The following is a 25,961-nucleotide window of genomic DNA, read 5'->3' as shown; positions in this document are numbered from 1 at the left end:
ATGCAGTCCATTATGAAGTGTTGGCATCCAGTCTGGCCCCTGTGTGTGCTCCTGGCAAAGGCTTCTCTTTCGTGTGGATGAAGTCACATTGATGCACGTTTAAGCTGTTCATTTTGTGATATTCCAGGATTGGAGTATTTTACCAAAGCTGTGTCCCTGTACTGAGAATCGTTCTCCCTGTGCCCTTTATGTGCTGTGGCTGCCTTAAGAAAAGCTGTTTAATCCTTAAGGTATAAAATCCACCAACTTTGTAAATGAGTTATACAAAGATGTAGGATGATATGATTTTTAGAAATGGGGCTATTTTGTCTTTTATTTTTCCTTTTAGATCTCTGTTCTGGTAGCTCCCTTTTTTTTTTTTTTTCCCCCTCCTATTGCACAGTTGTGTGGCTATAAGCATAAGTGCTTGTAAGGGTAACAAACCCTTCCTGTTCACCATATAGGCTTGGATGTTCTTTTCTCCAGGCATGATTGTGCCTATCAGTTGCAGGGGGAGGACATGCTAGTGTTTGTTTAGCTGATTTCAGTATTGTCATACAGTAGACTTGGTTTTCAGTTTGGGGCATTGACTGTTGTGCCAGTGAGCCTGGCACCTGTATTTCTACTGCAGTATGAGACTAGTGTTTTGCTTCTCCTTCCTAAGTCTCCTTGTCCTGGGAGTGCTTCCCTGAGTCTCAGCCCATGTGCATGACAGCTTCATCTCTTGTTCCCTTTGAGCTGGGCTGTACTTAGAAATATTTTTGCTGAAAGTGATTTGGTTGTAGTTTGTTCACTGAATTTGTACTGCAATCCTTTCCTGGTGCTGCATTTGGCTCTTACCCTGGTGCGTGGAATCTCTGGGCAAGATAAGCTTTCAGCTACTTCTCTTTACTATGATTTTTGTCACAATTGTTGTAATTAAACCTGATATTGCAGAACCCTAGGGGATAAGAATAAAGCTAATGACATATTTTCTTAAAGGTTTGGATGTTCTCCAAAGAATGTGTTTTCTGCTAGGTTGGCATGTTGTCTTTGTACTCTTCATCAGAGTGGCTGATGGTCCAGTTGAGGCATGTTAAGAATCATTCTGGATCTTCTTCACCTGATCGTGCAGTCAGTGAACTGAAGCCTCATGAGAGGCTGAACACATCCCCTGAAAAAATAAGAGGAAAGAAAATGAGGGAGAGTAGGTTAGCATCTGCCCGCTCCTAAGCCATGTTGAAATTCCGTGTAGGGAGTGTTCCATACTGTAATAAGATATTGGTCCCTAACTTGGGACAAGCAGTGATTACTCACTATCCAAGTTTTTATTGCCTCAATTTTTTATTGGTATGTTTGGAGGGGTGCAGTAGAGATGTACTGTGTTAAATAACTTAGAGTTAAAAGAATGATGGATTAAATCTGCATTTAGACCTACAGCAAAGGGGATTGATTGCACTGTGCATGAATTAGTGCCCACACATTGGTGTACAGAGGTAGGAAACAGAAGGCCTGACCTTTGGGTTGGGAATAGTATATAAATTAGTGCTTGGCAATAATACTGTCTTTAATAATAAACACTTTCAGCTATTATTGAGAAATATACTGTGCAAGGTATTTTTAGAGTAGTAATTAGAATAGAAAGTAAAGCATTCATAGAATACAACAGTCTATAATAACACTTGGATTTAGAATTAATGGTACAGATAAAAATGTGTCCAGAAGCACACAGGATGCTGAATCATGGAGTTAATAATTTCTAAAATCAAACATTACAGATCAAGATTTATCTTTACATATTATACAAAATGAACAACTAGATGGGGAGGAGACGTATAAAAGAGGATCAGCAAAAGTCTTTCAGGGCACAGATTCTGTTCACTGTATTTGTACAGCATTTGTCCCACTGAGTGTTATCAGAGGCTGCTGAGACACAGGCTTTTATTACAGCTCAGACTAAGAGTAAAGACTAAAAGAAAATAAATCCTGAGCTGACAGTATCTGTTTCCATAGTCTTTTCTCTCCAAATCTGAAGCCATCTTGAAACTGGTGAAATTGCAATGTGGTGTTAAAGGCTATTCTGTACCTTGCGAGTGCTGCTCAGGAATGTGCTCTTCTCTGGGCCCATTTATGATGATGGGTCTTTTGGGATATAGTTGATCCCTCCCCTGTCAGAATGAGGATCATAAAGCAGGCTCTTGAACTGTAAAGGACTGAATAACACTTAGGGCTGTAAACCTCAGTGGGATTCTGTTGGATTTTAGGCACAGGGGTGGTGGAATGCAGTGGGTAGTGACAAAGGTCTTCAGATGTACAATGCTCACCTTTCAGGCAGTGCTTGTTGCTGCCATCCATAGACTTACATTAACTAATGCTGCTCTCTGCACTTTGAATTGTCTTTCAGTCTGTGCATCCTTCTTGACAGGCAGCAGACATATCAAGTCCAACTTGCACCAGCCAGAACATCTTACATTGCAGTGAGTGCAGTGGGATATTTTCATTCTATGAGCCTCTAATTTGATTTGACATTTCAGATGGGAAGGTGCAAGAAGTGGTAGATGACATTTACTGAATGACAAAAGGGTGTTATAGGGAAAGGAACATCATGTCACAGTATCCTCCCAAAGCAAATTCCAATCAGCTCCCCAGTTTTCACTGACCCAGCAGTAGACTGGATGAGAAATTCTCATCCCACATCTTAGTACATTTAAATATAAACCAGCTTTGGGTGTAAGCTAGGATCCCATGATTTTAAAACAATCTGTAACTTTATTTGTCATGCAAAAGAAATAATAGATGCTTTTAGACCTACTTGGGTTTTCCCTACTCTGTTCTGTGCCCTGTTACATAAGCTGGGCTGGCTTCTACCATTTTTTATTTCTGCATTAAACAGTACATTGTACACGTGTCTTAAAAGAAATGGCATCAATCTTAGCTAAAATGCTTGGAGATGAGATGCCTTTGGGGTTTGGCTAGAACAACTCAATTCCCTGTTCAAGATCATGGTGGCAATAGGGTTTCTCCCTACCACCTTTCCCTTAGCTGGCAGCTGTTGGCTTACCCTCGTCCTTGCAGGTTTGTACTGGGGATAAGCAAAGGGAAGGTTGGGGCTGGAGATAAGTTGGTCCCTTCTCGGTTTGTTTCCCTCTACCCCCATGCAAGGGCAGTTATCCTTTCGATATTTTTGGCCGCTCTGAAATACGTGTTGCTCATCTGGGGCAGAGTGTCTGCAGCAGTGCTGAGATTCTAGCCCAAAGTTGTTGACTGAAGTACATTTGAGTGCAGCCAGAACCTGATGCACCAGAAATAAATTACTGTAGCATTTGTGGAGAGGTGCTCAATGTCTAAGCCTTCTGGACATAAGGGCTTATGATGGTATTGCAAAACTCATCACTGCTTAAGTAAGGGCACGGTCCAGTCAATTGGAAAAATATTTTTTGATCACATCCACCAACCTTTCCTATTTCAAATACTTCTTCAAGAATCATTTCCTTCTGAAGGGAGAAACCATTTATGATTTCAGACAGCTGCAGAGAGATTAACAATATCTGTGGTTCATAGGTTTTAGAATGACCAAATTGTGCTTTAGCTCGTCTTGGATTTCACAGTACAGTTGTCTGATCTTCTTACCATCATCTTTATCTTCCTTTCCTTTTCCTTCTAGTTGAGTTTTTCAGTTTGTTTGGCTATTCAAGGGCAACTTTTAAAATATCTACATAGCATTTAATTTCTTCAGGCCTTTATTTGATTCAATCCCTTACGTACAACAGTAAGTTCAGTTACAATAGTGCAGCAAACAGCCTTGCAAGTAAAGGACAGTCAGCTGTGAAGTCTTTTGTCCCCCTGAATGCATAGTCCTTTTCAAAGAAAGATGGAGTATCCTTGTAACTTAGTGATGGCAACTCACCAGGTAATAATTTGAACAAGGACAATGCAGGGAATGACTTTAAAGGGAAAGAACATGGTCAAACACGAAACTGCTCCTTACTTTGGAGAACCATTACACATACTACCTGTATAATTTAATGGTCTCTGCTTACCAGGAAACAATCTCAGTGTTCATTTCAAGGTAGTTTCAGTAGCTGTTGTCCATCATGCTGTGTGACCTAAGTAGATACTCGGTAGAGTTTGAGGCAAGAGACTTGAGCTTGAAGGGAGCAACTCTGCTCACTTAGGGATGATCTCATCTGTTAGCTCTACGCTGCACATACATTTAATAACTGCAGGGGATCTTTGTCTGGGAAATACTTTTTTGTGTATGAAGCGATGTCTTGAAAGTGTCTCTATTCCAGCCACAGTGCCCTATTTTTTTTTCTTAAATAACTAGAATAGGGACAGCATAAAAAAAAAGGACTAATGAATCTTAGAGAACCCAGATGTACTGAAGAAAGGAATCTTTCCACCAAAGAGAGAATATGTCCAAAGTATTCTGTTTGCACAGTTTTAAAGTCTCAGAGGAGTCCCTGATGGATGGAGATAGCCTGTCTTATCAGCACAGCATGTTACAGTGTATTGAGAGAACAGTTTATGAGAATAGCAGGGTGTTTTCTTTCTGGTCTGTCCATGCTGTAGTGTACTCATGGGGGGGAAAACCCAGCCTGGTTGAAAAGCTGATGCTGGATTTTCTTCCTCAATTATTTCTTTGATAGGCTAGTTGCCTGCTGGTATTTCCATATTTTGGAACTGAAATAATTTCAAATCCTGTGATTTCTCCTGGTTACCTTTAATTTAAAATGTGCAAAAGAGGGTTCATGCTTAAGGTGTTGTAATTCCCGAATTTAAGGCAAGCCAATTCATCTCTTATGTGTAACATGAGTTAGAACTTCAGCATATAAGAAAAATGCTTCTTGACTTCACCCTATCCTTAAGATAGGGTGAAAACCCAGCTAATTTTCTAAAAATTAGTCTCATTAATTTGATTTCTATAAATCCCTGATATATGACTCCTGCCAAGAACTTTATCCTTCCCTCTCCTTTCTCCTTACCCCAACTTATGTCCAAGTGAAAGTTGTTAAAGTCTGTCTGCCACTCCCCTCACTCAGCTGTGGGACAAAACCAGCATGAAAATAAAGTCATATAGGTCTGTTGCATAGCCCACCTAAATCCTTTCATTTAAGGACTGTTCTTCAGAGACTGCTGTAGGTGCTGAATGTAAGTCAATCCCTGGTAAGTGGGATCTTCTGGGAGATTTGTCTGTGTTAGGTCTCAGCCTTAGTTCCCTAATGTGGCATGCAAGCATCTGAATGATTGTCATGTTGTGATTTCTGCTCTTTAAACACGAGGTTGAAGTGTTACAAGCAAGCTAAATGCCTTCTCCAGCTCAGCAATTGGTGGAGATAGCTGTAAACTAACAGGGGACACAGAGAAGGCATTATGTTCCTCTCACTTTAAGAAGTAAAGAGGACTAAATGTGTCTAGAAAACCACATTTACATTGCAAAGCAGCATATAAAATAGCTTTTCACAGTACAGAGAGGCACCCTTAGACTTCACTGCACGTGATGACAGATCCTCAGCAGAATTAGCGACGTTGGTGGACCCACCCTTATTTTCTTCTTGGCAATCTGGGACCCTGCTTCCTAGACATCTCTTTGAAATAGGTTTCAAAGCTTGTTCATTAAACACCAAGCTTCATGGTAGAATCTTACTATGAGAATCATAAGATGTACATTGATATAAAAGAAACCTGTCCATGGAATAGCCATTGCTGTGCTTTTTCTTTGCCTTGACAGCAGTGCTGAGATATTGCTTTGTTCCATGAGCTACTGGGTCATCAGTGAGTTTTTACTGGTAATTGCTGTCTCAGTGACTTTTTATTGACCATTTAATTTCTGCCTCCAAACATGTAGGAGCAAATATTTTTCAGCCCTTTTAACCTCCTTAACTTTTCATTCCTGCTTGGCTTCCCTCTCCCCTGTGGCCAGCCCAAAGCAAATAGGTGGACAAAAAGATTAATAGAAACAAGGAGATGCCTTCCTCCACTCTAGTGCCCTGTGGCTTGGAGACTGTTATTAATAGCCGAAGTAAAAAAGTGTTTCATAACCATCCTCTTGCTCCAGCTTCCTTGCCAGCCCCCTTTCCTTGGTCCCTGGAGAGAAAGTGTGAGCTCATCACTTTCCAATGCAAATTCAGCTTTTGGTCTCATACTTGGATTCTTTTCTTATCATGGGTGGAATATTTATGTTCTGCCAGCTGGTTGCTTTAAGCAAGCTGCTATTTGCTGGGATATCCAGAGAGCATGTGAGGAATAGGCCTGGCAAAAGCTGTTCAAACACTTTATTTTTTCTCTACTCTGAAAATGTTGCTGTCTGCTCAGTACATGCACACATGTCTGCACCTCTATCTTTACTCACACAATAGTTGAAAAGAAAATTTAGATATTTTGGTGTGGAAACAGAAACTGAAATTGAAATGTAGATATGACAGTCTAAAATATGTGGAAGTCCCTCTGTGAAATGTGGTCACCATATAGCCCACACATGACAAAGCTGTTGAATGTGTCTGGAGGTCCATTATATTCCTTTTCATGTGTGCTTTGTATCTGAGTTTTTCTATATCTCTAGAGATCTCATGGGTTAGTGCTGAAAGTGAGCTGCCAGGTTTTCATCCCAGATGACCTGGGAAGAATGGGAATGGCACACTCTTGTCTATTACCCCATTTCTGTATGGATAGTACAGTATAGTTACAGTATGTTGGATCCTTTCAACCCTCCCCCCTGCTATGTTTTTTCAAGACTGCTTTACCAGGCTGAGCATTGTCTAACAAGTTTTACTAAGCTGGAGGCTCTGAGAGAGTCTTTATCTGGAAGTCAAGTGAGATGAACTGTAAAAGAAAAATGGGAGGAAAAAAGAACAGGAAGGTTCTGCTTCTCACCCTGAAAAATCGTTTGCTCACTTTCCTAATAAAAACCTTTAAGCTGTACATTCTGTTAATGTATTTGCTGGGTATGTGCCATTTCATGGACAAAATAATATTTATTTTATAAATGTCTCATCCTTTCAGTGGCTCTCAACTCTGAATACAAGCAGGCTTTTCCTTCAGGTAAAACAGAAGATGCTGCTATCTTCTGAGTATGGTTCCCCAAAGTTCTGTGTTCATTGCATTTTCTGGTGGTCAGTAAAGACATCTACACATGAAAAGCAAGTTTAAGTGACATTATATATTGAAATATCCCTTTGCCACTGGCAGCCTAGCAGGTTGCACTGCAGGCTTTCTGCATTTTACTCAACAGGGAGTATGTAGGTGCCTAATGTGCTTGTAAGTACATTTATAGTTGCATTTAAATAGTTAGGAATTTATTATTTATCTTAATGCAGAAAAATGACTCTGAAGCAAAGAGCATGCAAGGGAGCAAGAACCAGTTGTGAAACTTGATCTAATATGGCTGGTAGTTTCAGCTGGAAAAAAACCTGTGAAATTAAGAAAAATGTCTGTTTTAGAATTGTCAAAGTACATTTTTCAGACTTTCAGTTGAATTACAGTTTTTAAATTATTCTTTAAAGGTGTCAGAATAAGCTACAGATGAATGTGGTTTTGTGACTGTAAAAAACTTTTCCGTTAATCTGAAATTCTTGTTGTTTTTTCCCTGGTTGTGTCAGTCTCCCCTCTGCCATCCCCCCTAGTTTTTCAAGTTGGCCTCTGAACCCAAAACGTAGGCGATTTGCCTGCCTGTGTTTGTGAGCATGGCAGTGTTGGCATAGCAGTGATGACTGCACTGCAGAGCCGTGCCACTGTTTGTGCTGTGGCTGCTCCGTATGCTTCTCCAGTCTTGGAGGTCAACCGCCTAGGAGGCTTTCCTGGAGCTCCAGTCACTCAGGGCCAATTTTCTTTTGGCTGTTTTTACTAGGATGGTTGCAACTACAGGGACAGAGCACAGGTTGGACCTACATTTGTAAACAGTGGGATGCAGCACAGTTGAATTTGTAAGAAACAATTGGTGCTGAGTACCTAACGTTCACTTGGTGTTTTCAGGGAGGGGATGTTGCTTAAAACTAGCTTTGCTCTTGTATCACTAGTTGAACTAGTGAAATCTTCCAATTTAGCTTTACTTGGGAAAAATCTAGTTGGCATGGTCTTGGAGCATGTCGTGTTATGAACCAAAGCATGGCAACTAGATGTGATCAGGTGACCACTTTCAAAAGTGCACTTGTGTTATCATAGACACAGTCATTGTCTGTCCCAACAGGTGACCCTTGTGTCTGTCTGTGAATGGGGAAGGGCACTGTGTCAGATCCCTCTCTCTGACTTTCCACAAACATCTAGGTGGTGAGTAGAAGCTGATAGGGTGCACCTTTACCCACTGGTAGGGGTAGCAGCTAGGGGCTAGCAACCGAATCTTAAACTCAAAAGACAGGCACCCCAACCCATCAACTGAGGGGAAGCATCAGGCAAGTTTCCTTGAAGCCCACAGCAAGCAACAACTAGTACCAGGAGTTGTTTCACTTTATCTAGGACAAGTACCAACAAGTCCTGCTGGCAGAGCAGGCTGAACCTCAATTCAGGATGATGCCAGAGCCAGTCAGGAAGAAAGATGATCTCTTGTTCTAATAATTTGGCCCATGCTGCAACTGAAAATCTATCTTGAGCTCCATTAATTAGAACATTGGCTTCTATTTATGCATATAAGTTAATGAATATTCACCAGACATGTTGATTAGGGTGATGTTATTTGCATATTCTTCCTAGATTTTTAGCCCTTTACCCTTAGGTATTCTAGTATTCAAAATATTCATGTGGCACCAAAGGAAATTCTGATTAGGTATTGGGGGGAAAAAATTCATAATGAAGGTGGTCGAATGTTGGAACAGGTGTTCAAAGATGTGCACTTCTGTTCTTGGAGGTATTTAAAACTTGGCTGGACAAGGCCCTGAGCAACATGAACTATTTTTGATTTGGATTTTAACTTTGAGGTTGTGCTTCCTTTAGCAGAGTATTGGGCTGGTTGACATCTAGAGGACTCTTTTAACATAAATAATTCTGCAATTAATGCAGAAGAATGGTGTACCTACACTTTAGGTATTAATATATTTATGGATCAAAAAAAAGTGTGTAACCAGTACTTTCATGGTTAGTATTACTCCAGAAGTAACAAAATAATCGTGTTAAATGTGTTGCAATACTTTTTAATGAAGTATCTGCCTTCATTAAGAAGATACTCATCCTGAGTTCATTAGTGAGTCAGTATATCTGATTGCAGTTTTGTCATAGCAACCAGTCAAGGTAGAACTTAATTTCCCCTTCTATTTTCTTCCAAGGTTTAGTTTGACCAGTTAGTTAGTGCTGAAACTGTAACAAACTTGTCTATATTAAGGTACCTCCAGATGAGTTTTGTTGATTCATATGAAATGATGCAAGAAATTGAGGGCAGCACATACACCTGAGTGTAATAATTCTGAAATTGCACTGGCCAGAATGACCAGGGCTAGTTTGGAGGCTGCATAAAATGCTAACACAATTAAACAATGAAGTTCTCCAGGGCTGACAAGACTTTTAAGACATTAATGAATACATATGCCACATGGAATTGCTTTTGTCACCTAATCCTAGCCCTAACTATGATTATAGCCCCTGGAATATTACTGAAATGTTATGCTAGGGGAAAAAAAAACCAAACCAAACAAACACTATAAACTTCCTCTGCTCTACAGATTTTTCTGAAGACAATGTGAAACAATTAGGGACCAAATGAGCAATCTACATCTTCTGTCTGCTTGGTATAGTCACCCAATGAGGGAACAGTAACCAAACCGTAGGATTAAGGCAATCTCTCATACAGAAGGCAGTTTCTCATAATGAATAGCAAATATATGAAGTGAGTGCAGCTTGCAAACCAGAGGCTAAGATTCTTTTTCTTAGGAAATGTTTGTGTAATAATTCTCAAACAGATTTGTAAAAATGAGAGCTAGCACAAAGGGTGAATTTTGTGGAATAAATGGCTTGCTACAAACAGTTCATCCAGGGGTATCTGCAACTCAGAAGAAGGAAGAGCTGCCTGGCAGTAGCTCAGAACATCCACACCACTCTTTTCAGGGCAGCTCATCATACCAAAAGCTTAGGCAGGAAATGTCATAAAACAAATACTAGTTGGATCCAACTGTATACTTCTTAGAAATCAACATGCATACTACAAGAGAAGAATGGGCACCTCCTGGTTTCAGATCTCTGCATGTCACAGGATGGAAGGTGACAGTCGTGTCAGTACTGGCTGGTGAAGTTTGGAATGGCTACACCATAGCTCATCCCAAGCAAGTGAGCTGCTGGCTCCCTGCTTCTGAGGTTCCTCATTGCTCTTACTCAAGGACTGCTGTATAGGATCTTAGAGCGGGAGAGATTCTTATCTGTGCCTGCAAGTTCTCCAGCTACCAAAGATAATTTATCCACAGGCACTGGGTTAATCTGTACCTGAAGGTTAAGGATGGTTCCAAAGCCTGCAGGCCTGAAAACTGTGGGGGAAAAGTGTGAAATCAATCCCCTCATTGACAGGAGGGGAATTGAATCAGATAACCCATGCAAGTAACACTTCTGTGTGCCATCTTGGGCTGGATCTGAAGTAAGATTACTGAGCTTTACCTGATTGCTTTCAGAGATTACCAGTTTCATGAAAGACCTTCACGAGGATTAGTCTCTGTTGCCAGCTCTCAGATGAGTTGGTCTGTATTATGCAGAAGACTAACTATACAATCATATTGACAGTGTAAATTCATGAAACTTGGCAACCACCTTTGCAAAAGTCAAATGACCTCACCAAACAAATGTCTCTGGGTGCTTTGGGATCCAAAATTTAGGACAGAGGTTACCAGTATCTTGGTGGCACTTTGAATTTTCATCCTATTTCTTAAATTAAGCATAGTAAAGTCTCTTTCTTGGAGCAGTTTGAAAGAGTTTAAATATTATATTTAAAAGGATGGGAGAGGTCCAGGGTGTTGAAGAAAGGCTGGTCCAAAAGTTCTGAAAAAAGCTTACCCACTAGACAAATAGAGTATGGACACCAGCAATTTAAATTCTCAACCCTCTTCAGTTTAGAGTGGGATAATGGTTCAGTCACCCTCTGCATTACCCAAAAGTTTGAGGCCTCTACCCAGGATAGTGTTTACAGTCCTAGTAGTGCAGCAGGAGCTGAGTTTCCTTTGCAGTTGAACTAACATCAGGATGTCCATAGTTTTGAAAATTGAATAGAAAAAAAAAATCAGTGTTTTCAGGTGCTATTTCTGCTATAGCACAGGTTAAAGACTTTCGTTGCAATGGAGAGAAAAGGAAATATTATGTAACAATAAGATGGCAGTTTGGACTGGTGATCAACAGATATGGGAAGGGAACTGAGAAAGTAAGTGGATCAGTAAGAGGAGTGGCATGTTTGATGCTGTGAATGCTTAGCTACTTAGACTGAAGCTATCTCTAGTTTCCTTATCTCAGTTTTGTTTGTAATCTGTCCTTTGCAGGAACAGGGGGTTGCCAGCCACAATTAACAGCTGCTGAATCCCCCGAGCATCTGTGCTTATGATAGTATGTCAGAGGTCTGCTCTGCCTGCTTCTTGTTGCATCTTCCTGCTGATCCTTTTCTTAGCACTCTACTGGAACATGTCAGCTACTTTTCTTTAGAATTTTCAGCAAATTCTGTGACCCTTTGGTCAGAGAAACCTGGAATATACTGCTTGTGTCAGTGGAGCAGCTTTGTGGTGGTTTTGTGTTTCTCATGGCCAGCTATAACTCTCGCTATGGCAGCTGCATATGTGAAAAAACCCACTCACTGGTTTGCTCTATAAATACTGTTCCCAGTTATTTCAGCAAAGTGCAGAGCTCAGCTGCAGTTGCATTTGGTCTTCCTGAGTTAGTGCTGAAGGCTGGAGGTGCTCCATAAATTGCATTTACCCTAGTAAAGGTATGGAAGGGAAAGTTTGCTTTGCTTCCTATCTCAAAGACTGCAGTGAGCATAGCTATTAATTCTCCTGAAGGGTAAGGATTTCATAGCATTTCTCTGAGAAGACTTTCCAAGAGAGCAGTCATTCTGGTCCTTGCTGCACTCAGTGCTTCTGCTCTCCCAGGGGCTTCCAGGAACTGGATGTTCGGGCGTCTTGAACCTTGTTCTCTCCTCAGTGGGACAAGTAGGAAAACATCAGAAGTATGAAATTATCACTGCCCATAAACTCATCCTTCTCATTATTTTTATTGGCAGGTCCAGGCAAATGAAAGCCTTTTTCTAAGTTTCAGAAGCTAATTCTCACCTCTTGTTAGGTATGTGCTGATATAGCTGCATTGACTCAGCATACTCACTCTCCTACACTTGTGAGAGTGGGTTTAAATAAATGGTTCATGTTTAAATGCAAAGCAATCCCAAACACTGTCATTTTGGACCATGAAGAGCTTGAGTTTCCCAGTAAGCTATTGCCTGCTTCTGCCGTGGTTTTCTGCTGGGTGGACACCATTGCTCCCTGGTGGAGGTGGCAGGGCTTCAGTGCCCTTCCTGCACAGCCTTTGTGAACTGCAACACCAAGTGCCCTGTTTGCCCACCTGGTTGACAGCGCTCCTGAAGGTCTTTTTAGATGTACTGAAGTCTCATTAACACCGTGGGGAAGTAAGCATAAGCCCAAATTTAAAGATGCAGTCAACTGATGACCTGAATTCAGACCTTGATATCTTTCTGCTTTAGGCTTTGGTAAAAGCTATTGAACAGCTCACTGCATTACTCTTAACAGTATTTGCAGAATTAAATCTGATGGACCTTGCTAGAAATTAACCTCTTTGGTTTCAGAGGAGCTGTTTCTGCTGATTACTTTTAGAAATTATAGCAAACGGAACAGGATTTTTTCTTCCTTCCTTCTGTAAGCTTTTATTTTGAATCTTGGCTCTGTGTCTATTTCTGTTATTCTATATAAATCTCTTGCCTGGGCAGGTATCTGATAACTTAGAGATTATTTTCTGAAAAATGAGCATTTTTTCATTTTCTTGCTGATGCTTCTGGTCCAGGAAAGCAACTGAACAAAACAGGATACAAAAACCTATAAGAAGTCAAGGTTGTGATTTGGGGATTTTTTTTTTAAAAGCTCTTTGCACACTAGCTATCTTTTTTTTTAAATACTATTCTTAGTTTGAAACTTTAATTCTGGGCGTACATTTGGTGCCCAGATGGTGCAGACTCACACAGAAGCCCATCACGCTGTCAGGGCAGGCGGATACATATGTAAATATTTTGCCTTTTTCCCCTATAATATTTGGCTTTGTCTAATCTAATTGCTGTCAAAGGCAGAATGTGAAGAATGCTTAAGAGAAGCAAACAATGAGGACCTCAAATGTTTATATTGCACTAACTTTGGAAGATGTTGGGAGACTCTGATGTAACTAATAATTTGTTTCATGGGTTTTCTTATTCATGCTGTGAATTCATGGACTATTATCTAAGTTTATGCCAAGTACTATCTTACAACCTGAAGTAGAAACCTGAGCTTCTGGTGGTATAAAAGCATATTTTACCCCATGGAACTGTCAATATAAGGCTAATGGGTCTACCTTTTCAGTTCAGGCTGACAGTAAATGTTCTCTACCTGCCTCTTTGTGTATAGTGCTCTTTATTATTTATATAATTCATTGTTTCATTTAATTTATTCTATTGAGTGCTTGTCTTTATGTATTTTTAATACATAAAAGCATTTCCAGCATAGCTGCTTCTCTGACCATTGGTAGCTAGCAACCAACAGTGGCCAACCACATCAGGGATACCTATTTAGTTATCAAAGGCCTGATCCAAAATACCATAATATTAATAGAAAAATGGCTTTCATGAGCTTTGAATCTGACTGCGTAGTGAGAAGGTGTAATAAAGCCAGTGATAGCTGAGAATGCTGGCAAAAGGAATGCAGGAAACCTGACTGGCTTTCATCAATACAAGAACAGTTACGCTGTCCTGTGGTTTCTGATCATACGTGAAATTTGGCTGGCTGTAAATCATGGAAAGCATCAGATTACACCAGACCCATTCCTCTAGGGACACTCACTATGCAGAGACATGCCAGGAGATCAGGACCTGGAGGTGTGATTATTGTACAGGAAGGAAAATTTCTGTAAAAGGAGTATGTAATAATGTGACCAAAAGGTAACAGAAGCAGCATGTGATGCTTTTTCCCATGGAACATAGATGAAATCCTGACTGCAGGAGAAAAAAATTGCCCATTTCAGCCATTCACGTTGCCATCTGAGGCTCATTGTTCAGGCATGCCAATAAATTCTGTTTCTGAACCTTTTATGAAAGTGTCTGGGTGTCATATTGTCAAGAGACATATTGTCATGTATCCTGCTGTGGGGTGGAAAGGGGTCAGGCAAATTGCTTACTATCTGATGTATTATTTTTTTCTGTGTTGTTTTTCATTGCTTAAGGAAAGATCAAAGATGCTTGCTCTGTGTATCTCCTGGAGTATGGGCACTGAGACCCATGACTTTACAATAAGCTAAGACATGAATTTACAGTTTCAACACAGTGACTGTGTTGCTGCTGGTCACTCATGTTTCAGAGAAAAGACATGAAAGAAGGGGTAATTTGCCCAATAGATATCTGATGGTGAAAGCTGACACTCTGCCAGCTACTATAGGGCCAGACTGGGAGGTTCCTGGAATGTGTAGAAGATCACATCCAAACTCACAGTACAGGTAGTCAGCTTACCCTACAGACAAGCTTCTCATGGGCCACAGATAGTGCTGATTGTCGATGGTAGCGATTGCTTTACTCCTAAGCTTTGTTTTTGGTTGTCAAACCCATCTGGTCTACAACTGGGCGGCCACATCGCATTCACTTAACAGCACTTTTTTCTCTTCTGCATTTTGCCTTTCCCAGGAGCAATTGAGCGGTGCTCGTACATCAAGTACCACTACTCCTCAGCGACCATTCCCAAGAACCTCACCTACAACATCACCAAGACAATCCGCCAGGATGAGTGGCACGCCTTGCGTAAGTGTTGCTGGCTTTCTTCTCCGTTCTCCTTGCGGCGTGCAGGCTGAGGGAGGTGCTCACTGATGAGTGAGAGCAGAGGCTTTGACTGACGGCCCACTCAGAGCCCTCATCTCACATACAGTTTGTCTTCGGAGCAGACAAATCGATTTGTTCTCAGGACCTACATCTCTGTTTCTGCTGCTGACTGGGAATTCTGCTGAGGCATGAGAAAGTGGCAGCGGGGAAAAGGCATTTGTATGCAGGGATTAATATTGAGTTAAATACAAAAAATGAATAACAAAATCAATGCCCTATTTTTTAATTCAGTAGAATGCTCTGTACGTGAGTGGATTCTCATGCAGTTGATGCTGCTGCTGAGTTTTCTGCTTCCAGGAGAATTCATTGCTGGCTTTTATTGTAGAATATGTCCTGCCGCCAGAAGCTGCTGGGTGGCAACACTCACCTTTGAAGATCTAGGGGGAGAATTGCTGCACCCTTTAAGGCAGAGGGAAGGAGCTTAGTACTCAGTGATAATTGTAGCCAGTGGTCACCAACTCGTAACATTTGCTGAAGCAACAAGATCTGACAGGGATGGAATTGCCTTGGGATGTATTGGCTGACCTTAAATCTTGTCTCGCTCTCATCTTGGAGATGGAAAACCGTTTTCACTGATAAAATGCAAGAGGTAGGATTTCTCAAGGAAAGAGGCCACTGAAACTTGCTTTTGTTACTATATAGTCATGGGGACTGATGAACATGGTGAGCAGCTCTGTTTTGGTGGAAGCAGTTAACAACTCCTTGAAGGTGGCAGGGGTTAAGGAAATGCTAACTGATGAAAACTTCGAAAGGTGGTAGTGAGCTTCCACTGTCCGGACTGTGTCAGTTTGAGAACTGTGCTAGACCTCTGGTGTTCTCAGGGCTTTCAGTCTCTCTTTCACTCCTGCCTAATGTGGCTGTCGCTTTGGAAGGGTCCGGAGAAGGTGCAATGTTATAACTGATTTCCTGCATTGGTGAGGTCAGGCATGGTTTGAGATTCATTGGTGCTTGTAGGCCTGGCTGGTCAAATCTGGTAAAGAATTAAGAATGCTCTAGAAGGTCTTGCTAAATGCCAATTTTTTATTTTACTTTGTTTTTAATTGTGTTTGTGTGGATAAATACATATTTTGATTGAGATATGACAAAGAAAAGGAATAACTGAACTCATGCCTGTCAGAAGGTTGTAATACTGCTCTGGGCTCATTTGACCCTGAAATCAGAAGATGAGGTGGTTCAGTTCCCTTCAGGTTTTCTTCTACCAGATGTCTTCTCTGCTGGTGTTAGTTTTATGTTAACATTGCTCAACTGTTGACAAAAAAAAAAAAGCACCCCCCCCAGACATCTTCTGTCAGAGTTCATAGGGCTGTAGGGAGGGTCTTTGTGCTTTTTTTGGTGTATGTGTGTTTTTGACACTGTTGTGAGCAGCAATGACTTCTCTGCAACCATCCACTGGGAATCTCACTGTTTAATGTAAGAATTATTATCTAAAACTAATCTTTATCTCAACAATGGCTCAAGTGAAGGCTTATATACCTGGTCATGTGCATCTTGGTGTGTGCATCCCCTGGTGGGATCAGCAAGTTCCCAAACCTGGTGTGTTGGCAGCTGATGGGAGTGTTCAGTAGGGCATTTGTCAGTCTCCAAAGTGGCAGTCTAGACACTCTGTGCTCACACATTTACGTATCTGATTTGGTCTGAGGCACTCTCAGGGTGAGGCTGCTTGTGCCCTCTCTCAGGAGGGTACATGGAGTGTTGTGGGCGTTCCTGTATATTTCTGACCCAAATTTTCTTGCCAGTTCATGATTCAGATAAGTGTAGGTAGGTGTAGATAGAACTGAAGTTTGAATCTACTTATCTAAAGACAGAGAAGAAGAGAAATATTTTGCTGAAGCTCTTGCTTCTCCAGAGCAGTTATGGGCAAGTGGAGAGTGCTTGATATATGGAGTCAGCCAATGAAGGTTCTGGAGGTCACTGCATTGAAGAGTGAACTGATTCTATATGACTAATTCCTGTGTAGGAACAGCAACCTGTTTTAAAAAACTAGGGCAATATGAATCTTTTCAAGTTGTGATTTGGTTGAGGGGAATGTTGTCCCTTTGCAGTGCAGTAGGCACTTAAGACTCTTCAGAGAGTCCCAGTGATTTTAGTCCCTGCTTTAGCAGCTGACCCTGTTCTATGCCTCTGGACTAGTTTAATCCAGGTCACAGCTACTTCATTTCACCACTGCTTATCCTGATACATCCAAGTCAACCTGGCCATTATTTTCCTCTGAACAATTTCCTGTTCAGCATTTTCCTTTCAGTGAGTGTTGTGACAAACTGCAAAAGGAGCTGGAAGGCTGGCAATCTTCCTTCTCTTGCCATGGATTATTTTTCAGATCTGTAGGATGAGAGAGGGAAAAAAAGTGTTTCCATGAAACACTGGGGCAAAATAGCATCCTGGAGAATTTCAGAGGAACTGGAAAAGTGAAACCAGAATGTCTGGTCATCCTGCTAAAAAAAAAATAAATTACCTCTACCAGGTTGAAGCCACTGTTGTCCTTTGCCAGTAGTGATTATTTTCCTTCCCTAGTATCTGGGTAGCAAACTGTTGTTCCTGGGAAGGAAATCTGTGGGTTTGCATGTTTACTGGGTTGGGAATCAGAGGGAAGAGGCCTCCAGCTGTGCACCACAGACTGCTTTTTTCAGACTGGCAGGCAGGACTGATGGTCCAGCAGTTTCTCTCAAATTGCAGGAGCGGGTGAGGGACAACTAATTTGAGGCTGAGGACCTCATGGCACCAGTCAACACAGAAAGCAGATACTCCTCTAGCTGTGCTCTCAGCTATGCTGGAAGAACCCGGGAGAGCAGCTGGTCCGAGAGGAATGGTTGGAGCTGACTTTACCATTTTTGATTTTTATCTTCTTTCATTCTGTTTGACATTTTCAAGATGGAACCTTTGCTCCAAATTGATTGCTTATGGCAGCATGAGCCAGGGAAATAGGACTTGTCTTCTCTGCAATCACTTCCTCTCAACTATCTCTAGTTAAACAGGGATAGAGGGAAGGATGATTGTAGTATTGCCAGCTCTTGCCTGTCAGGAGATAAATGTTCAGCTAATTAGACAAAAAAAGTATCTATATGAGCTGGGAGGGGAAGGAAGAGGAAAAGAAAATTTGTCCGACAACTTTGAGCATGAATAACTGTCTCTTTATGGAACATGCCAGTGTAATATGACTGATGTGCTATTAGGCATTTACCCTGTCACTTTTTGGCCCTAGGCTTGTGCACAAAACTTGATCCATAGTTCTTTCATCTGAAAAACTGTAGCAGCATCATTGATGCTCTTAGAAATGGAGGTATATTATTGCATTAAAACTGGAGAAAATCTGAGCAGTTCTGTATTTATTCACACATTGTTCTATGTGGTTTATGCTGTTCTTGTAAGTTCACTTTCATTATACTATAGGTATGTGTTCACACAGGGAAGTGCTCATGGCAGCAGTTTGAGCTGTAGAATATGGTGCAGGCTTTGGGAAGGGTAAGAGGCATTTTCAGGTGACGGAATAAGCACGTCAAGATGGATGCCTGTACTTTAAGAAAGTTGACCATAAAAAGGAGGCCATGTCGATGTTAAATTTTTTCTTGTCCCAAAATCTTCATGAAACCATTATCTGGTGTATTATGGCAAAGCAGGTGAAAGGCTGTGCTTGCTTGGAAAATGGTAGTACCACCAAGGCAATGATGTGCTATATTCAGTTTGGCATCGTCCCGGAGCCAACAGTGCTGTTCCCTAAGTCACTGTGAAAGATAAGGCAGTCAAAGCCCAGCGAGTATTTAGTCTACTGGCTTACTCTTCAGAGCAGGACAGGCACCTGTTGGGTTGATGCTGAGGTTTTTTTATCGTCAGAAGGATTGTAGTAAGGTTATTTCTGTTTCATTCCTGTTTGGTTTTGTGTGGGTGTGTTTGGTTTTGGTTTTGTTTTTTTTATGTAGACTGTAGACAACCCAGGCTCTATATTCATCTTATGCTGCAGTCTTTTAAGAATCAACTGTTTTGTGTAAAAGGGTAACCACAGCATAGAAGATGGGTGCAGAGAGGAATTTCTAAGTATGCTTATGCCAACTGTCTACACTTCATTGTCTTGTTGGGAGAGTTAGGATTAGAAACTTATTCTGAGGAAGCCAAATAGTGCAGAAAAGGGAGGAAGATGCAGATAAGAGGAGAGATTGTCTTCATATGTTCTTCTAGCATGATGATGTCTTGTTTTTGCCTCTAGCTTTTGTTTAGACCTTATGCTTCCTTCCTCATTTTTACCTTTGAAGATACTTGTATTTGCCATGGGTCATCTTTGTGTCTTTGAACTATTTCAACAAGAACAACTGTGTAGGTACTACAGGATTGTGGATTAGCCTGCAGTGGGCTCAGACCTGCCTGGGGCCTCACAGGGCTGATGCTCATGGGTGTCTCTGCAGTCTTGCTCACTGTGTCTTGGCAAGGGAAGGATAAAAGGAGGCTTTTCCAGACCCACCTTCTCTCCAAGACAGTTGAAGAAATTATTGTGGCTTTAAAGTACTGCAAACAAGCATTGAAAACAAGCTGCTGATGTGATTTCTTGAAGAGTAAGATCTCTTTTTCTTGGAGAATAAGTGGAACCACTCCCTCTTCCCTTTTTCCTGCCTTGGTAGCTGAAAATGGGACAATTGCTGCATGGCACTCAGAGCCTTTGGCAGACCTCCCACTGACTTGCATGAAAGTTTCCACATCAGAAGAGAGATGAAAAATTCTTTCTTCTGTCCAAAAGCTTTTGTTTTGCTGCCTCACAGAGCCTATCATGTGAGGTAGATAGTTGGGTCTTTAAGTCTGTTACTTTTTCTTCCTCCCTATATGTCACAAATCTGATTCTGTACTTCGGATTACACATGGTAATGAAAGAGGGAATTTGTCTATCTGCTCTTCTCCAACCTTCCATTGCCACCTGGGCCTATCTTCCACAGCGACTGTGTTTTGTGTCCAGGAATGTGAAGAGTGCTGCATCTGGGCAGAGAGTGGCTGGAATTGCTATGGAAACTGATCTTTTGCTGCACAGCTTAGAAACTGTGTCACCAGACTGCTTTAGAGAGAACCAGTTCATAAGCAGGTACCTGATGCTTCTTAGGAAGTGTTTAGAATTTCCTGGGCTGTCTGAAAATGTTTCTTGCCTGGCACTGTGGGATCTTCTTTGCCTGTCACCTGCCCCTGTATTTTTACTACAGGACCAACCCCAGGATATGGGCTCTGAATTTAGAGCATCAGCATGGGGAGCTGCATTGTCAGAGCAACAGTCATAATGCCTTGTATTAATTGGAATGATAACGTTCATCTGCACAGCTGAAAAGCTGCAATAATCCTGTGTTTGTGATGGTCTGAAGTCCATTTGCATAAAAAATGAACTCCAAAGTCAAAAGTAATAGCCTGGCACATTCTGAGCGGAGAAGGTACTGGAGGAAATGAGGGATTTTTACTGGATGTAGTGAGTGGTAGTATTTTAATTCATACAGCATCTATGCTGAAAGTCAAGTGAATTTTATCAGCCTTAATACTCCAAACTTTGCAGGAGATTAAGGCTTCCTCATTTAGGCCTACAAAGCACTCATATAACTCTTTATAACCAGTAAAACTGCTGGTGGGGTGGATGGAAAAATATCCAACAACAATTGTGGAGATGGTTGGCAACAATTAACACTCTGAAAAAGACTGCCATGTCTACACTTGGTAATTTCTACAGATTTCCCAAGCCTTCTCATTCCATGGAACAAGATGTTGAGATTTGCACAGCAGCTCAGCTGATGGCTTGACAATGCATTAGTAACACCAGTAGGCTCATGGGCTTGACCCTGTCTGCTTTTATAAGCAACAATAAATATTTCATTGTTGTATCTGTATTAAGTGCTGACCCCAGAGAATTTTTTTTCCCCCCCTAGGTATTACTGAAAGCAGTGTTTGAAATAAATAGGCAGCATCCCACTTTTTTTGCTCCTTTCTTCTACTCTCTCCTGTACTCTCTTGGGTCTCCTTCCATTCCCATCTTCCTCTACAAGGAAAAGCTGTTTCATTTTTAATTAGCTGCCTTGACCCCCAGATGGAGGTACACCCTGAAGTATGGCACCATCCTGCTGGTCAGTGCCATTTGGCTGATGACATGATGTCATTCCTTAATGCACTGGTTACTAAAACAGCCGGGGCAGCCATCCCGGAGGTCGGGCAGGCAGCAGGTGCTCACATGCCTGGAGGTCTAGTGTTGTTGGATCTTCACTGTGCTCATTGTTCCCATAGCTAATGACCAGGTGGTAGTGACAGACCTTCTCATTTCCCTCTCTCTGCTGTAGGGTTTTCTTCCTATCCTGCTATTTCCAGCTAAGATATTTTTTTTTTTGGCATCAAAACCTAAGACCTATTTTGAAATCTGTAAGGGATTTTATCGCCTTCTGCTAGGCCTCATCTTAGGATCTGCTAATATGGCTGTGACCTTAATACCTACACTGATGAATAACTTTCCCAACTGCATGCTACTCTTTATTTTGCTTCTTAGAGGCAGAAGAGCAGAGCAGGAGTAAGGGAGAGGGTCCATAGACCCTCCAGTCCTGAGCCAGCAGAAGTGCCTGAATAGAAAACATGGCCAAGACGTAGGCAGGGAGGAAAGGAGGACAAGTAAAGGGGTAAAACTTAGTGCTGGAGATTTGGGAGAGGTTAAGATAAGGGATTGCTGAGCATTGCAACTGGGATAATGGTTGGAGTGGTGGACTGGAACAATTTGGAAGGGAAGGTGCAAAAAATGGCCAAGTTCTTGGTGTTAGAGTGAAGTGGGCAACAAACCGTGAAGGATCCCCCTCCAAAGCCCTGTTGAAAGAGCAGTCAGAAGTCTTACTGTGCATCTACTGCTAATGCAACTGTGAAACACTGGCAGAGGGGAGGTCTCATCCTGCTCTCTCAGCCAGCAGGTTCTTCCTGCAGCTCACTTAACATGGGGCTGAGAGGTAAATCAAAAGAGTATTATTCTGCTGACAAACCACTTAGCAGTATTCTGAATCAGTAAGAAACCCCACACTAGAATTTCTGGTTTTGCAGTTTGTTGTTTGTTGTAAAGTTCACTTAAAATCTGATGAGCATTTTTAAGGTTGCAAACCTTAAAGAAGCATGCAAAGTTAGGAGATGACACAGTTTAGGTTGCATACTTAGTCTTAATTTATCTCCTCTCAGCACACTCATTATCAAGTCCTTAATAACTGTAATCATGTACCCCTGCCTTGTTCCATACATTTGGGATATTCTGCTTCCATTCAATGATGTCTTCAGTGTTTGGTTTCTTTTTCATTGCTTAATGTATGGTTGCTGGCCTTTTTAATTGCAGGTTACACAACTGCTGATCCTATGACAGAGTTAACCACTTCATGAACTTTGTCATATTTCCATTTATTGTACTGAAGCATGGTACGTAAAGATAATTATATTAATATCTAGTAACACCTTGTGATGGGCTGTAATTCCCATTCTAGGCCTGACAATCAAAGATAACTGGTTTGGGATTTTTGGGTGTCTAGATGGAGATACTGATGACTTGGGTTTCACAGTACTTATCATTAAATAGCCTTTTGAATTTCCAGAGCACAGCTCCCGTTGACTTTCAGTGCAACTGTAAGTGCTCCACGCTCTGTAATGAAACTTCAAGTTGCCAAGCAACCCACACTGTGTTTGAATGAGGAAAATGCAGATAGGGACCACATCTGAAGAGGTTTCTTAGGCTAACTGACCTATCAGCACCAAGGACTTTTAGGGTAGGTGTAGAGGAAAGTGCTTGTGTGAGAGGGAGGAGGGGCTGTTGTCAGCTGGCTGATCTTTGCTCTGACTGCTCTTTGCTAGAGGGGTTGCATGTGTTCTCACCTTTCACACTGACCCTTTCAAAGGGTCATGTTCTTGTGTTTCCTGGCTTTGGCACACTTGACTCAGCAACCTTCATATTGATAGGTTTTGGTTTTTTTTGTTTTTTTTTTTGGTTTTGTTTTTGTTATATTTGTAAGTCCAGGCACTTGGATTCACCTTGGCTTAAGTGGTATTTCACTTTGTTCCCCACTGTTATATAGGAAAAAAAAAAATGACATTTTTATCTTCACCATCGAAAAGAGTCTTAGGGTATTTATGGAGCTGTTCTGAGTGCAGGAGAATCAAAAGTACTCTCCAGTGTTACTAGCAATTTTTTGCAAAAGGAATATTAGAGACTCTTTGCCTGTTGCAGCGTGGAGATGTTGACAGGTAAAACACACCGTTGCTAATCATTTCCAGTCATTCAGCCAGTCAAAATATAGCTTTATTAATATGCATACAGAGCTCTCTGTTTCCCTTCTCTTCCTCTGGAGAGACACAGAGGGGGAGAGATGGGCGTTCTTCTGTCTCTTGGCTAATCAAGAATGATGCCTTGTGCATTCTTAGGGTGAGAACAGAGGAAAGAACAAACAGGATGATCTAATGGGTCTCATCCATCTGACTTCTATAATTTTTGATTTATATACCAATTTAATGCCTGGTTTATGATGATTTATGTCCCAGTTGTTTTATACCCTAGTCTGATGCCCCACCCCACAATGTTAGTGAGGTGAAATCCAGGTGGTTAAACATTTCAAGGTGATTACAAGCCATGTGCCACACACAGAGTCAGTAATGAGGAGTTAAGGGCTTCCTTACTTCCGTGCAAGAAGAAAGATGTAAGTGGAACATTTTGGAATCGAACTTATTGTGATTTATTCACAAAGCCATGCACCATCCACAGGGAAACATCATAGCAGCCAGGATCAGATAGATGCCAACAAACTTTGAATCAAACAGCCTGGCTCTGACCCGACAGAAGCTCCAGGCTGAAACATGTAGGTGATATTTATATGTTGATAGCTACTAGACAGTGGTTGCCATTTTAATTACTGTTTTGCAGTGATGCTCTTTATACATGGAATTATAGAATACACCCCCAGTCCTCATGTACAACCTGAACATCCTCCTACTTGCTACTTTGGAAAGGTCTAAAATATGTCAGTATTAATGTGTGAAAACCATAATGCAGCTTTACATCCTCAGAGTCTTAGTATTAACTGGGCCATGATGATTTTGGCCACGTTGTCAGAGGTGAATGTAGTTCTGGACCAGGAAGACTGGATGAAGTTAAAGGATTTGTCTTAGGGCCCATCCCAAGACTCCTTAATTGGTTGGGTGAATCACAGTTTAGCTGTTCAATTATTCCCTGCCCACCTCCAGGAACTGATTGCACAGTTGGTGAGGGAATAAGAAATCAGGAATATAAATCAGCTGCAGGTATTTCCTATGGGCATTCAGAGTTCAGTCTCACAAATCTCACTGGGCTGCTCTGGATGTAGGTTATATTTAATGGAGCTTGAACCTGCATGTCCCTGTGCATCACTGGAATTATGACAGCTAATTTGAGTCTATCTGCCGCTGGTGCGTGCAGTTGATCGATATCTCTTTCATAAATACAAACTCTCTCTCATCTCTGCCTCCATCAACTCAGTCTTTCCTGGCTTGCCCTTTTGCAACCTTGTATATTTCGTGTTTTTTCCCCTCAAACTTGAATCTCACCTAGATATTCTGAGAGAAGAAAATCAATGGAAGAATATCAGTTGCTCACCTAAGAGGGGCTTCTTTGCCATACACAACTGAGGCTATAAATAATTCAGTAGTGTCCCTGTCTTTTCTTTCCTCCTATGAGATTGGGTTTATTAAAATTTTATGGGTGAGGACATGGAGGTGGCTGAGTTACTGGTTTAATCTGGTACAATCTTTAGCAGTGCATTAGCTCAGTACTAGCTGCTCTTTACTCATCATAGGCACACACTAAATCAGTCTTCCTTGTAGAATCCATTTTGTGGCATGTTATAATCATGTATTTGAACATGATGTAATGCCATTTCTTATAACTTTCTCTCATGCCTGATTGTGTTGTCATGGGAAGAAAAGTGTTAACTGCCAAGGCAAGACTTAATCTTTTTTCTTTCAGTATCAGGAGGAAGTCAGTAGTGCCATGAATCCATATAGACAAAGAGCCTAATCAAAAGGGAGCAATAGACTGGGGACTAAGAGTTTGGGTTTGCTTATATTCATACCAAAATAATAATTGTACAGAAACAGGAATAGATATCCTGAAAATAAAAATAATGTGAAATGAGCATCTGGGTGCTAAATACTCAGTGGATTTCAGAAGAAGAAAAGGACTCCTGGGGATCGGGACTTTCTGATATTTCAGTGAAAATGAAGAGATTCCACAGTTAAACTTTTCTCTTAATGCTGCTGCTGACAGTGTGTAGGGGACTTTCTATCCCAGCATTTGAAACACTTGGGCAATGGTTTTCACTCAGTATCCTTCTGACTTAAACAGGATGCTGAAGGAGGAATATGACCCAAGTACACCCATTTCACAGAAAGAGTTGCAGAGAAGTTAATTGACCTGCTAAATGTCATGCAGAGAGTGAGTGGGAGAGCCAGAAGCAGAACTCAGGTCTTTGGACTCCCACTGCTGTAAGTGCTAGACAATGCTGTCTCCTGTAGTGCCAGGGATTATGCAGTGTATCTCCTAGAAAAGATTTGCAAGGCCATATATCAAGAATAATTTTTTTTTTCTGAAGATATTAAAAAAAAAACAACTAAAACTTTCAAATGAAAACTTAGTGGCCAAAACCCATTAGATACTTTGGTGCCTATTTTCTCCTAGAAATAATAGCAAAACAAAGACTGCTAATGGATTAAGGTATGACAAAATGGGGATTCCTCAACACCTGCTGAAAACCAGGTCCTTGGAGATATCTATGGGCGAGAAACTAGAACTGATAATTTTCAAAAAATTTTCCACAAAAACATGTGTAGGGGCTGTGGAATTTCTGCTGTGTATGACTCTAAGCCAGTGTCCTTGCTGATTGTCAGAAGGACTGATAAAAGCACAAGTGACATATTGGTACTCAGTTTTACCTGCAAGTAATCTTAACTGTAATGTTATTTGAAAAGTAATCAAATTACTACATTTTGAGAAATAATA

General features: G+C 41.2%; 1 protein-coding gene across 4 annotated transcripts in view; it reads left to right on the top strand.

Annotated features, from left to right (window-relative positions):
* The window catches only part of TMEM178B (transmembrane protein 178B), a 239,059-nt gene that overhangs the window by 46,112 nt on the left and 166,986 nt on the right, over positions 1-25,961 (top strand). For all 4 annotated transcript variants that reach the window (XM_027654585.1, XM_027654575.1, XM_027654566.1 and 1 more), the window contains one exon: positions 14,780-14,893. In XM_027654585.1, the coding sequence (XP_027510386.1) occupies positions 14,780-14,893 (114 nt within the window). The remainder of the gene's footprint in view (positions 1-14,779; positions 14,894-25,961) is intronic.

This window comes from Corapipo altera, unplaced genomic scaffold (genome assembly GCF_003945725.1).
Source record: "Corapipo altera isolate COAL_440 unplaced genomic scaffold, ASM394572v1 1, whole genome shotgun sequence".
Classification (NCBI taxonomy): Eukaryota; Metazoa; Chordata; class Aves; order Passeriformes; family Pipridae; genus Corapipo; species Corapipo altera.
This window is presented reverse-complemented; position numbering and strand designations above follow the sequence as displayed.